The sequence below is a fragment of the Oncorhynchus gorbuscha genome, linkage group LG12 (assembly GCF_021184085.1).
Source record: "Oncorhynchus gorbuscha isolate QuinsamMale2020 ecotype Even-year linkage group LG12, OgorEven_v1.0, whole genome shotgun sequence".
Taxonomy (NCBI): domain Eukaryota; kingdom Metazoa; phylum Chordata; class Actinopteri; order Salmoniformes; family Salmonidae; genus Oncorhynchus; species Oncorhynchus gorbuscha.
The window spans coordinates 61800448-61812947 of NC_060184.1; the positions used below are offsets into that span (position 1 = coordinate 61800448).

The window sequence follows — 12500 nt, forward strand, 5'->3', positions numbered from 1 at the left end:
TAGAGGAGTGGAGGGGAAGAGGGGATGGTAGAATAAAGGAGAGAGAAGCGAAGGGAAAGCATGTTTAATCCCAACTCAAGCAAAAGAAGTAGCTGGCAGCAGAACAATGCAGTTTGATAAGACATGAAAATATCCTCTGACCAGAAACCCAAACAATCACAGCATCTTCACTGAGCTAAATGATGGTCCCCCTGTATAATGCTGTGCTGGACGACTTTCCATTTCTATTCAAAAACCCATCCAGGGACAGAACTGAAGTTCAAATCAGTTATTCGAAAATGTCCATTCCTTTTAAGAACGCGTTGATTTCCGATAAATGTGCACGTTGATTTATTTAACATACAGTACATTTTTCAAACGCTGCCCATTCATATTTTATGAGATATTGAATTGACATTAATAGCATTGAAATTAAATTTACCCAACTGTGTTTCTTTGTGTCCAGACTGTGTGTGTGTGTGTGTTTACCCCTCTCAAGCACCCTTCCACCCCATGCACCTGCTATCCGCTCTGGCAGTTCTGGCCCTCATCCTGCTACCATACGAATCCCCGTCTGACCAGCAGGCCCAGAGCAATGCAACAGAGCTGATGTCAACCATGCAATATGTTTACCTTGCTCACAGTCACAGGCCTAACGACTGCTGCTATGCAGCCTCACACAGAGACATTTTATTCATGAGCCACCGCTGCCTATCCATACTAACAACCCACTGTCTGCTGTGTTGGGTCATAATCATATGAATACAAACTTCACACACACACACGAGCGGGCACGCAAGCAACATACCCACCACCGACCAGACTCCCTGGTCAACTCTCGCAAGCATATCCTCTAAAAATTGATATTAGAAAGAAGCTCATTGAAAGCCAAGCCTGGTTTCTATCACAGCGAGGGAGATCAGTGGAGAAATCTGATGAGCATTTTAATATCTGTAGGTTATATCTCTCTCTCCTCTGCAGGAAATGTGTTTCCTTACGACCGCATACTGTGTCCTCTGAGGAGCCTGCTTCCTCTAGACACATACTGTATCATGCAGGTAATAACCTACATATTACCCATGTGTGATGGACCACCAGCGATGCTAAGGTCCCCAAGAGAGTTGATTAAGGTTGTCACCCAGTAACTTTCTCCAAATTCCCTGGTTTGCCAAACTTCCTGCCTATTCCATCCTGCCTATTCCATCCTGCTCATTCCATTTTCCAACTGGGAAGTCTGATGCTGCTAGGGTTGATGATGGTATAAATCGACAGGGACCAGGAGGGTTTTGAGATATGTAGACATACACAGCAGAGTCATGTCCAAAACAGAACATAAACTGCATTGGCATTTCAGTCATGCTGGTAGAAATGAACAACTGAACAAAAGAGTGATTTACAAGTAAAGAAGAATGGAGCTGAATTCTATGAGTCGAGGCCTTAGAGAGGATGAGAGAGAAGGAGAGAGAAGGATAGAGGATGAGTGAGGAGGAGAGAGGAGGAGAGAGAAGGAGAGAGGATGAGAGAGAAGGAGAGGATGAGAGAGGAGGAGAGAGAAGGAGAGAGAAGGAGAGAGGATGAGAGAGAAGGAGAGAGGATGAGAGAGAAGGAGAGAGGAGGAGAGAGAAGGAGAGAGGATGAGAGAGAAGGAGAGCGAAGGAGAGAGGATGAGAGAGAAGGAGAGAGGATGAGAGAGAAGGAGAGAGGAGGAGAGAGAAGGAGAGAGGATGACAGAGAAGGAGAGGATGAGAGAGAAGGAGAGGATGAGAGAGAAGGAGAGCGAAGGAGAGAGGATGAGAGCGAAGGAGAGAGGATGAGAGAGAAGGAGAGAGGAGGAGAGAGAAGGAGAGAGGATGAGAGAGAAGGAGAGGATGAGAGAGAAGGAGAGGATGAGAGTGAAGCAGAGCGAAGGAGAGAGGATGAGAGAGAAGGAGAGGATGAGAGAGAAGGAGAGAGGATGAGAGAGAAGGAGAGAGGAGGAGAGAGAAGGAGAGAGGATGAGAGAGGAGGAGAGTGAAGGAGAGAGAAGGATAGAGGATGAGAGAGGAGGAGAGAGGAGGAGAGAGAAGGAGAGAGGATGAGAGAGAAGGAGAGGATGAGAGAGAAGGAGAGCGAAGGAGAGAGAAGGAGAGGATGAGAGAGAAGGAGAGAGGATGAGAGAGAAGGAGAGAGGAGGAGAGAGAAGGAGAGAGGATGAGAGAGAAGGAGAGGATGAGAGAGGAGAGGATGAGAGAGAAGGAGAGGATGAGAGAGAAGGAGAGCGAAGGAGAGAGGATGAGAGAGAAGGAGAGGATGAGAGAGAAGGAGAGGATGAGAGAGAAGGAGAGAGGATGAGAGAGAAGGAGAGAGGAGGAGAGAGAAGGAGAGAGAAGGAGAGAGGATGAGAGAGAAGGAGAGGATGAGAGAGAAGGAGAGGATGAGAGAGAAGGAGAGAGAAGGAGAGCGAAGGAGAGAGGATGAGAGAGAAGGAGAGGATGAGAGAGAAGGAGAGCGAAGGAGAGATTACAAAAAGAGAGAGAGAAAACAAACAGGTTGGAATTCAATTCTCTCAGTGTTGCTCTCCACCCTTCCTCTCTGTATGTGTGTTTGTTTTTAGGCCGAGAGACATTCAAGAGCCATTTGAGTGACAAGCGAAATGAAAAGTGAGACATGCAGCATCCAGCTTCTGACTCACTATGATCCTCTGCCTTTCTGTTCTGTCGTGTTTCCCCAGCACTTGCAACACGACCTTCAGCGAATCCTGGGAGTTTTTCTTGCGCTTTTCACACGGTGACATATGGTGCTACAATGAAATCTAATCTCAGCACTGATTGCGATGCGTCATAAACTCTCCATCAACCCCAGAGAGAGGCTCCAGTGCTGCGGGTGTGCTGCCGGCGTCGGGTACTGCATTTAACCCCTTCCTCACCAATGGGGTCCAACATACCACTTCTCTGTCTCTGCTGTCTTCTTATCCACGCTGTAACAGCAGTACGGGACTATCCAGTATTCATGATATACAGTAACACAGTGCTACTAACACCGTTTTAACTGACAGGAACCACCACTATATTCTGACTCTGATTGAGAATCACTTCTATTAAAACTAGAACTAGAAACAGATTCAGAACCATCCAGTCCACAAACAAGTCCACAAAATCAGTCCACAAACCAGTCCACAAACTAGTCCACAAAACCAGGCCACACACCAGTCCACACACCAGTCCACAAACTAGTCCACAAAACCAGTCCCACACCAGTCCACAAAACCAGTCCACAAACCAGTCCACAAACCAGTTCACAAACCAGTCCACAAACCAGTTCACGAACCAGTCCACAAAATCAGTCCACAAACCAGTTCACACACCACTCCACAAAATCTATCCACAAACCAGTCCACAAACCAGTTCACAAACCAGTCCACAAACCAGTTCCCAAACCCGACCACAAATCAGTTCATAAACCAGTCCACAAACCAGTTCACAAATCAGTCCACAAACCAGTCCACACATCAGTTCACAAACCAGTCCACACATCAGTTCACACACCAGTCCATACACCAGTCCACAAACCAGTTCACAAACCAGTCCACACATCAGTCCACAAACCAGTTCACAAACCAGTCCACACATCAGTTCACAAACCAGTCCACAAACCAGTTCACAAACCAGTCCACAAACCAGTTCACAAACCAGTTCACACATGAGTACACACACCAGTCCACAAATCAGTTCACACACCAGTCCACAAACCAGTCCACAAATCAGTCCACACACTAGTCCACACACCAGTCCACAAATCAGTCCAAAAACCAGTCCACAAACCAGTCCACAAACCAGTCCACAAACCACAGAAAGTGTCAGATACTATACACTATATGATTATCGTACACATGTTTGAGCCAATGTCTTGCTAATTTCACTATACAACTATTCCAAAACAAACTGTTCAAAATTTCATTTGTTTCGTCATACAACATATTCTAAGCAACAAAAACGACCAGCTAATGACTAATTAAATCTGCCAATGAGAGATTGAATGAGAGATTGAAATTGGAGCAATCATAATCATCTTGTGAACCACCTGTCCTCTCTCCAGGTGTGTTGCTGTGCTCACAGTGAAATGTCACCCAGCACACACTCTTTACCCAAGACTTATCAGCCAGCTATCGCAGCCATAGCAACACCATTCTAAGCCAGGTTTCTGTGGTACTGTTCATAACAAACTCTCCTGTTTTTTCTACTGAACCTGCTTCTAGAACTGCCACTAGACCTCCATCCCTTCTCTAGACAGTAAAAAGCCTGTTTCTAGAACTGCCATTAGACCTCCATCCCTTCTCTAGACAGTAAAAAGCCTGTTTCTAGAACTGCCACTAGACCTTCATCCCTTCTCTAGACAGTAAAAAGCCTGTTTCTAGAACTGCCACTAGACCTCCATCCCGTCTCTAGACAGTAAAAAGCCTGTTTCTAGAACTGCCACTAGACCTTCATCCCTTCTCTAGACAGTAAAAAGCCTGTTTCTAGAACTGCCACTAGACCTCCATCGCTTCTCTAGACAGTAAAAAGAAAGAGCAGTATACAGTATAATTTGTATTTTCACCGTCTCAGCAAAGAGCTTATCCAAAACAAAACCATGCATGAATGTACCTAGCCAACTATCTCTCCTGGGAGGTTAGTATTCAGCGTCACGGTAGGCAGTCATCACATGATAGGAACCGAAATTCAATGATGAAGTGTTTGATTGTTATTTGCAGGTCCTGACTACAGACCTAAAGGAGGCAGTGCCTTTATGTGTACACTGAAAAAAGGGTTCCATAAGGGTTCTGCGCCTGTCCCCATAGGAGAACCATTTTAGGTTCCAGATAGAATCCTTTTTTAGGTCTTTTGGGAACCCCAAATTGTTCTACTTGGAACCAAAAGGGGCTCTTCACAGGTTTGTCCTATAGGAAGAGCCAAATAACCCTTTTTGGTTCTAGATAGCACCTTTTTTTCTAAGAGTGTAGTGTTGTACTGTGTTCGTGTTGTGTTGTTTTTATACTCACTGTTTCCTCCGGGTCTGTTGGTGTGGAGCATAGCAGCATTCTCCTGCTCTCTGTAGGGGAACTGCAGTGTGGTGTCCAGGCTTCTGAAGCCTTCCCTCAATGAATGGTGTTTGTAGTACTCAATTAGTTCCTGTAACACACACACACACACACGCGCACGCACACACACACGCGCGCACACACACGCACACACACGCGCATACACACACGTGCACACACACACGCACACACACACACACACACACACACACACACACACACACACACACACACACACACACACACACACACACACACACACACACACACACACACACACACACACACACACACACACACACACACACACACACACACACACACACACACACACACACAGGCGCACATTCACACACAGGCACACACACACACACATTCTCACAGTTAGCCAAATAGCCTCACACAACAATACCATTGGCATGAAAATTATTTATGAAAAAATAGTAGTGTTTTCTATATAATTCTAAATCTGTTTTAAAATGTCTCTATCCAATATCAATTAACATAAATCAACAAAATGATTAACTTAATATGAAGATGAAAAGTTTGGGTGAAATAAAACTAGCATACACGTACAGAGTAGGACTAACAGTAAAATCTCATTTCTAACCGCAGCTGAAGGAAACACAATCCTGGGTGAATAGAAGGGAGAGAACACATCCAATCCACCCTGGACCGATCCCTGTCTATAACTCTCTACAAGGCCTACAGGCAGTGAGGTAAACCACACCAGTAATCCACCTCTAATCAGAGCTATTTTCACACAGCAAGGGGCTAAAAATACATTCATGTTTTGACATTTAATTAAAGAAACGCTGAGTGATTTATTTATGTGCGAAATGCAGAGGTGGTGCTGTGAAAGGGAAACAGACTCACTAATATACTCCTGAACTTCTTGTTCTCTGCGATGTGGAAGCAGGCATCTCTGGTCAGGATCTTGATGTGCTTCACGTCATTGCTGTACCTGTGGGCCATGAATAAGGGATGAGTGTAATGTTCTGGTGATCATTGAGATCGATCCCCCAGTAGACCCATGCGGAGCGACCGCTGCCATGGTAATGCATGGGCCCAAAGGTTTCTGCAGCCTGGTCTCATAGACTACACGTTACATAGTAACTGTAAACCAGGGACACGCAAATTAGTATGAAATGTTACGAATGGTATGTTAACATAAAACAGAGGATTAATTAAGGCAAAAACAAAAGGAGGGTGAATGGTAGGGTTGGATGGCTGTGCATATAACGCAAACGTCTAGCAACCCAAAAGTTGCGTGTTTGAATCGCTGCATGGACAACTTTAGCATTTCAGCTAATTAACACCTTTTCAACTACTTGCTACTTTTTTAATTACTTTGCTACTATTTAGCATGTTAGCTAACCTTTCCCCTAATCCTAATCCTAACCTTAACCCTTTCAGCTGACCCATCCCCTACACCTAACCTTAACCCTTCCACCTAATTCCTGACCTTAACCCTAACCTTTGGGTTCGGCTTTCTAAACTTTGAAAATGGTTAATCATCAGTTATACTGGAGACATGAGGGGTGCCAAAGTCTGGGTCTACACCAGAAGTGAATGGTTATCTGTAGGAGGAAGGTATATAGTCTGGGTCTACACCAGAAGTGAATGGTTATCTGTAGGAGGAAGGTATATGGTGGATGTAATTAAGCTCGGAATGTATTGAGTAAAGGAAGTATAATCTCATGTTGGCAGGCACTGATAAGGATGGAGAGCTGTGGATTAGTGAGAAAGGGGGTCGAGGGTCAGGTCAGGGTCACCTTAAGGGAGAAGGAACAGTTTGTGTCCCGTATCACTTACATTTGAAGTCGGAAGTTTACATACACCTTAGCCAAATACATTGAAACTTAGTTTTTCATAGTTCCTGACACTTAATCCTAGTAAAAAGTCCCTGTCTTAGGTCAGTTAGGATCCCCACTTTATTTTAAGAGTGTGACATGTCAGAATAATAGTAGAGAGAATGATGTAGTTCAGCTTTTATTTCTTTCATCACATTCCCAGTGGGTCAGAAGTTTATATACACTCACTTAGTATTTGGTAGCATTGCCTTTAAATTGTTTAACTTGGGTCAAACGTTTTGGGTAGCCTTCCACAAGCTTCCCACAATACGTTGGGGGAATTTTGGCCCATTCCTCTTGACAGAGCTGCTGGTGTAACTGAGTCAGGTTTGTAAGGCCTACTTGCTCGCACACACTGTTTCAGTTCTGCCCGCAAATCTTCTATAGGATTGAGGTCAGGGCTTTGTGATGGCCACTCCAATACCTTGACTTTGTTGTCCTTAAGCCATTTTGCCACAACTTTGGAAGTATGCTTGGGGTCATTGTCCATTTGAAAGACCCATTTGCCACCAAGCTTTAACTTCCTGACTGTTGACTTGAGATGTTGCTTCAATATATCCACAGAATTTTCCTCCCTCATGAAGCCATCTATTATGTGACGTGCACCAGTCCCTCCTGCAGGAAAGCACACCCACAACATAATGCTGCCATCCCCATGCTTCACAGTTGGGATGGTGTTCTTCGACTTGCAATCCTCCCCCTTTATCCTCCAAGCATAACGATGGTCATTATGGCCAAACAGTTCTATTTTTGTTTCATCAGAGCAGAAGACATTTCTCCAAAAAGTACGATCTTTGTCCCCATGTGCAGTTGCAAAACGTAGTCTGGCATTTTTATGGCGGTTTTGGAGCATAGGCTTCTTCCTTGCTGAGCAGCCTTTCAGGTTATGTCGATATAGGACTCATTTTACTGTGGATATAGATCTTGTACCTGTTTCCTACAACATCTTCACAAGGTCCTTTGCTGTTGTTCTGGGATTGATTTGCACTTTTCGCAACAAAGTACGTTCATCTCTAGGAGACAGAACGTGTCTCCTTCCTGAGTGGTATGACGACTGCGTGGTCCCATGGTGTTTATACTTGCGTACTATTGTTTGTACAGATGAACGCGGTACCTTCAGGTGTTTGGAAATTGCTCCCAAGGATGAACTAGACTTGTGGAGGTCTACAATATTTTTTCTGAGGTCTTGGCTGATTTCTTTTGATTTTCCCATGATGTCATGCAAAGAGGCATTGAGTTTGAAGGTAGGCCTTGAAATACATCCACAGGTACACCTCCAATTGACTCAAATGATGACAATTAGCTTGTCAGAAGCTTCGAAAGCCATGACATAAATTTCTGGAATTTTCCAAGCTGTTTAAAGGCACAGTCAACTTAGTGTATGTAAACTTCTGACCCACTGGAATTGTGTAAGTGAAATAATCTGTCTGTAAACAATTGTTGGAAAAATTACTTTTTTTTGTCATGCACAAAGTAGATGTCCTAATCGACTTGACAAAACTATAGTTTGTTATTAACAAGAAATTTATGGAGTGGTTGAAAAACAAGTTTTAATGACTCCAACCTAAGTGTATGTAAACTTCCGACTTCCTGCCTAGTATTAAATATGTAATACATATTACACACAAATGAATACATACCATACGAAACGTAACTTATCATACGAAATGCCCTGAGACCAGGTTGGGTTTCTGACACATGAGTGATGGAGAGGGGTGTGTGTGTGTGTGTGTGTGTGTGTGTGTGTGTGTGTGTGTGTGTGTGTGTGTGTGTGTGTGTGTGTGTGTGTGTGTGTGTGTGTGTGTGTGTGTGTGTGTGTGTGTGTGTGTGTGTGTGTGTGTGTGTGTGTGTGTAGACGTCGATAGACAGGGGCACCATTCCTCATTACCAGTTGGTATTCACGGGACCAGGGGAGGGGGCTGATGGAAGGGCAGTCGCCCCCATTTAGAGGGTATCAGCAGGGCAGAGTGGGGCAGGGAGGAGGGGAGGGTATGGAGGGTATAGAGACACAGAGCCAATAGAGTCAGCCCCCTTTGTCTGTCTCTCTCAAAGAAAGCCCTGTCCTCTCTTGATCTCTATTAGTCTCCATTATTATCCTCTTATCTCCCTCTTAGAGCCGTAATCCCCCAATAATATGGCCTAATCCATATTCTACGCACCAAAACAAACCCCAGTGACGGGCCTATTGTACACTGAAATGCCAGAGCTTAATTTAGACTGACTGGACCCTCTTGGCTGGAGTCGCTGTAGCTTGTGGAAGGAAGGCGGCAGGGCCTCAAGACCACAGCAGTGTGATGCAGAGCCAAGGATAGGGCATTGTCTGTTTCAAACACTTTCTTAATGTAGTTTCCACGCAGATGCAGTTTTCTTTTTCCTCTTTTCCTCTCGTTTTCTTTGTGATGGTTTAAATAACCTTGAGCAGGCTGTCTAACAGTCTCTCTGGGTTTCTTCACCAGTGCTGCAGTGACATGCTTCACACGCGAGCAATTAAGACTTCAGCTCTGGTGAAACTGGAAGTCATTGAAAAGCTCTGCCTTCGTAAGAGAGGAAAAAGGAGGAGATGAATTAAGTGGAGTTGAAGGGAACGTTTCGAGCAGCTCTCTCTCTCTCTCTCTCTCTCTCTCTCTCTCTCTCTCTCTCTCTCTCTCTCTCTCAGCTCTACCGGCTCCCTTCAGGGAAGAAATGTCGCAACCCAACTTGGGGCAGAAACGGCGGCAGGTAGCCTAGCGGTTAGAGCGTTGGGCCTGTAACTGAAAGAACACTAGTTTGAATACCCGAGCTGATAAAAAAAAATCTGCTGATGTGCCCTTGGGCAAGGCACTTAAACCTAGAACTATTTACTAGGTACTAGGTACTATGGCTGACCTTGTAAAACAACACTGCACCTATCCAGAGTATGTGGCAATAAAACATCTCGTTTTTTTTACCCTGCGTATCATTGGCATGTTTCAACCTGTCTGAACATACAGGACCGTAATCTGTCTATCTACAGCATACAAACAGCCTGGGAGGACTGAAATGATACAGTGATAACATGCAAAAGTGTTATTTTCCCATCTACCTCACGTGGGGTTTACATGTGCTTGCAGCAATGCTACACAGCACGTAAAACAAATACCACTCTACTGTAGCACTCGCTTATCAGAATCGTAACTCCTGCACGCCTCACCTCATTGTTGTAATTATTTTGTACATTTCTTTTTAATGCACAATACAATGTATGTATTGTCCAATGCCGTCCTTCAGCCCATGCACTTATCCAGAGCAGCGCAACATACAGTACAGTCTGTGCAGAGTCAATGGTAGGACTGAACTAGCATCTCACTAGCACTGACAGAACTAATAATTAACGCAAGCTTTAAGAGGACTATTTGCAGGGTGTGACTGTGCTGTACTATACTGTGTGTGCTGTGCTGAGCTGTGTTGTACTGTGCTATGCTATTCTGTGTTGTACTGTGCTATGCTATTCTGTGCTGTGCTGTACTGTGCTGTGTGTGCTGAGCTGTGCTGTGTTGCGCTGTGAATGCTGTACTGTGCTTTGGCGTGCTGTACTGTGCTGACATGTATTGTATTTTGCTGTACTGTGCTGTACTATGCTGTGTGTGCTGAGCTGTGCTGTGTTGCGCTGTGAATGCTGTACTGTGCTGTGGCGTGCTGTACTGTGCTGACATGTATTGTATTTTGCTGTACTGTGCTGTACTATGCTGTGTGTGCTGAGCTGTGCTGTGTTGTGCTGTGAATGCTGTACTGTGCTGTACTGTGCTGTGCTGTGCTGTACTGTGCTGTACTGTGCCATGCTGTACTGTGCTGTACTGTACTGTGCCATGCTGTACTGTGCTGTGCCATGTTGTACTGTGCTGTACCATGCTGTACTGTGATGTACCATGTTGGACTGTGCCATGCTGTACTGTGCTGTGCCATGTTGTAATATGCTGTACCATGCTGTACTGTGATGTACCATGTTGTACTGTGCTGTACTGTACTGTACCATGTTGTACTGTGCTGTACCATGCTGTAGTGTGATGTACCATGTTGTACTGTGCTGTACCATGCTGTACTGTGCTGTGCCATGTTGTACTGTGCTGTGCCATGTTGTACTGTGCTGTGCCATGTTGTACTGTGCTGTGCCATGTTGTACTGTGCTGTACTGTACTGTGCCATGTTGTACTGTGCTGTACTGTGCTGTGCCATGTTGTACTGTGCTGTACTGTACTGTGCAATGTTGTACTGTGCTGTACTGTGCTGTGCCATGCTGTACTGTGCTGTACTGTACTGTGCCATGCTGTACTGTGCTGTACTGTGCTGTGCCATGTTGTACTGTGCTGTGCCATGTTGTACTGTGCTGTACTGTACTGTGCCATGCTGTACTGTGCTGTACTGTGCTGTACTGTGCTGTGCCATGTTGTACTGTGCTGTACCATGCTGTACTGTGATGTACCATGTTGTACTGTGCTGTGCCATGTTGTACTGTGCTGTACCATGTTGTACTGTGCTGTGCCATGTTGTACTGTGCTGTGCCATGTTGTACTGTGCTGTACTGTACTGTGCCATGTTGTAATGTGCTGTACCATGCTGTACTGTGATGTACCATGCTGTACTGTGCTGTGCCATGTTGTACTGTGATGTACTGTACTGTGCCATGCTGTACTGTACTGTGCCATGCTGTACTGTGCTGTACTGTGCTGTGCCATGTTGTACTGTGCTGTACCATGCTGTACTGTGATGTACTGTGCTGTACCATGCTGTACTGTGATGTACTGTGCTGTACCATGCTGTACTGTGATGTACTGTGCTGTACCATGCTGTACCATGCTGTACTGTGCTGTACCATGTTGTTCACTTACTTGATGCTGATGGCGTACTCTGTGAACTCGCGGCTCCGGTGGCGGACCAGGTAAGTGCTGTTCCCTCTGTTGATCAGCTCTGCCTCGGCCTGAAGTCTCTCCATGGGCCCAGCAAACCTACAGTCCAGGAGGCAATGACAGTTACAGAACTATATATACATACACAGGTAGCACGTACAGTATGATACCTGTAAGTGCCTCTGAGGAGATAAATAAAGCAGCATTGAATTGAATAGGGGGGTTAGATATACTGAGAAACACAGAGGACACATCTAGTGACAGAACAACTACCAAACAGTCTAACCTACACTCACAAATAAGGATTTTTACTAAACTATAGCCTACAATTAATGGTGTGATAACTTGATAATTAATGGTGTAGTAACTTGATAATTAATGGTGTGGTAACTTGATAATGGTATGGTAACTTGATAATTAATGGTGTAGTCAATTGATAATTAATGGTGTGGTAACTTGATAATTAATGGTGTGGTAACTTGATAATTAATGGTATAGTAACTTGATAATGGTATGGTAACTTGATAATTAATGGTGTGGTAACTTGATAATGGTATGGTAACTTGATAATTAATGGTGTGGTAACTTGATAATTAATGGTGTAGTAACTTGATAATTAATGTGGTAACTTGATAATTAATGGTGTGGTAACTTGATAATTCATGGTGTAGTAACTTGATAATTAATGGTGTAGTAACTTGATAATTAATGGTGTGGTAACTTGATAATTAATGGTGTGGTAACTTGATA

The 12500-nt window shown here is 44.5% G+C and overlaps 1 protein-coding gene across 1 annotated transcript in view; it reads right to left on the minus strand.

Moving 5' to 3' along the window:
• LOC123990398 (guanine nucleotide exchange factor VAV3) overlaps positions 1-12500 on the minus strand; it is a 148885-nt gene that overhangs the window by 6437 nt on the left and 129948 nt on the right. The window contains exons 22-24 of the mRNA XM_046290955.1: positions 11733-11849; positions 5912-5999; positions 4997-5126 (exon numbers count right to left, since the gene is read on the minus strand). Coding sequence (XP_046146911.1) covers positions 4997-5126; positions 5912-5999; positions 11733-11849 — 335 coding nt within the window. The remainder of the gene's footprint in view (positions 1-4996; positions 5127-5911; positions 6000-11732; positions 11850-12500) is intronic.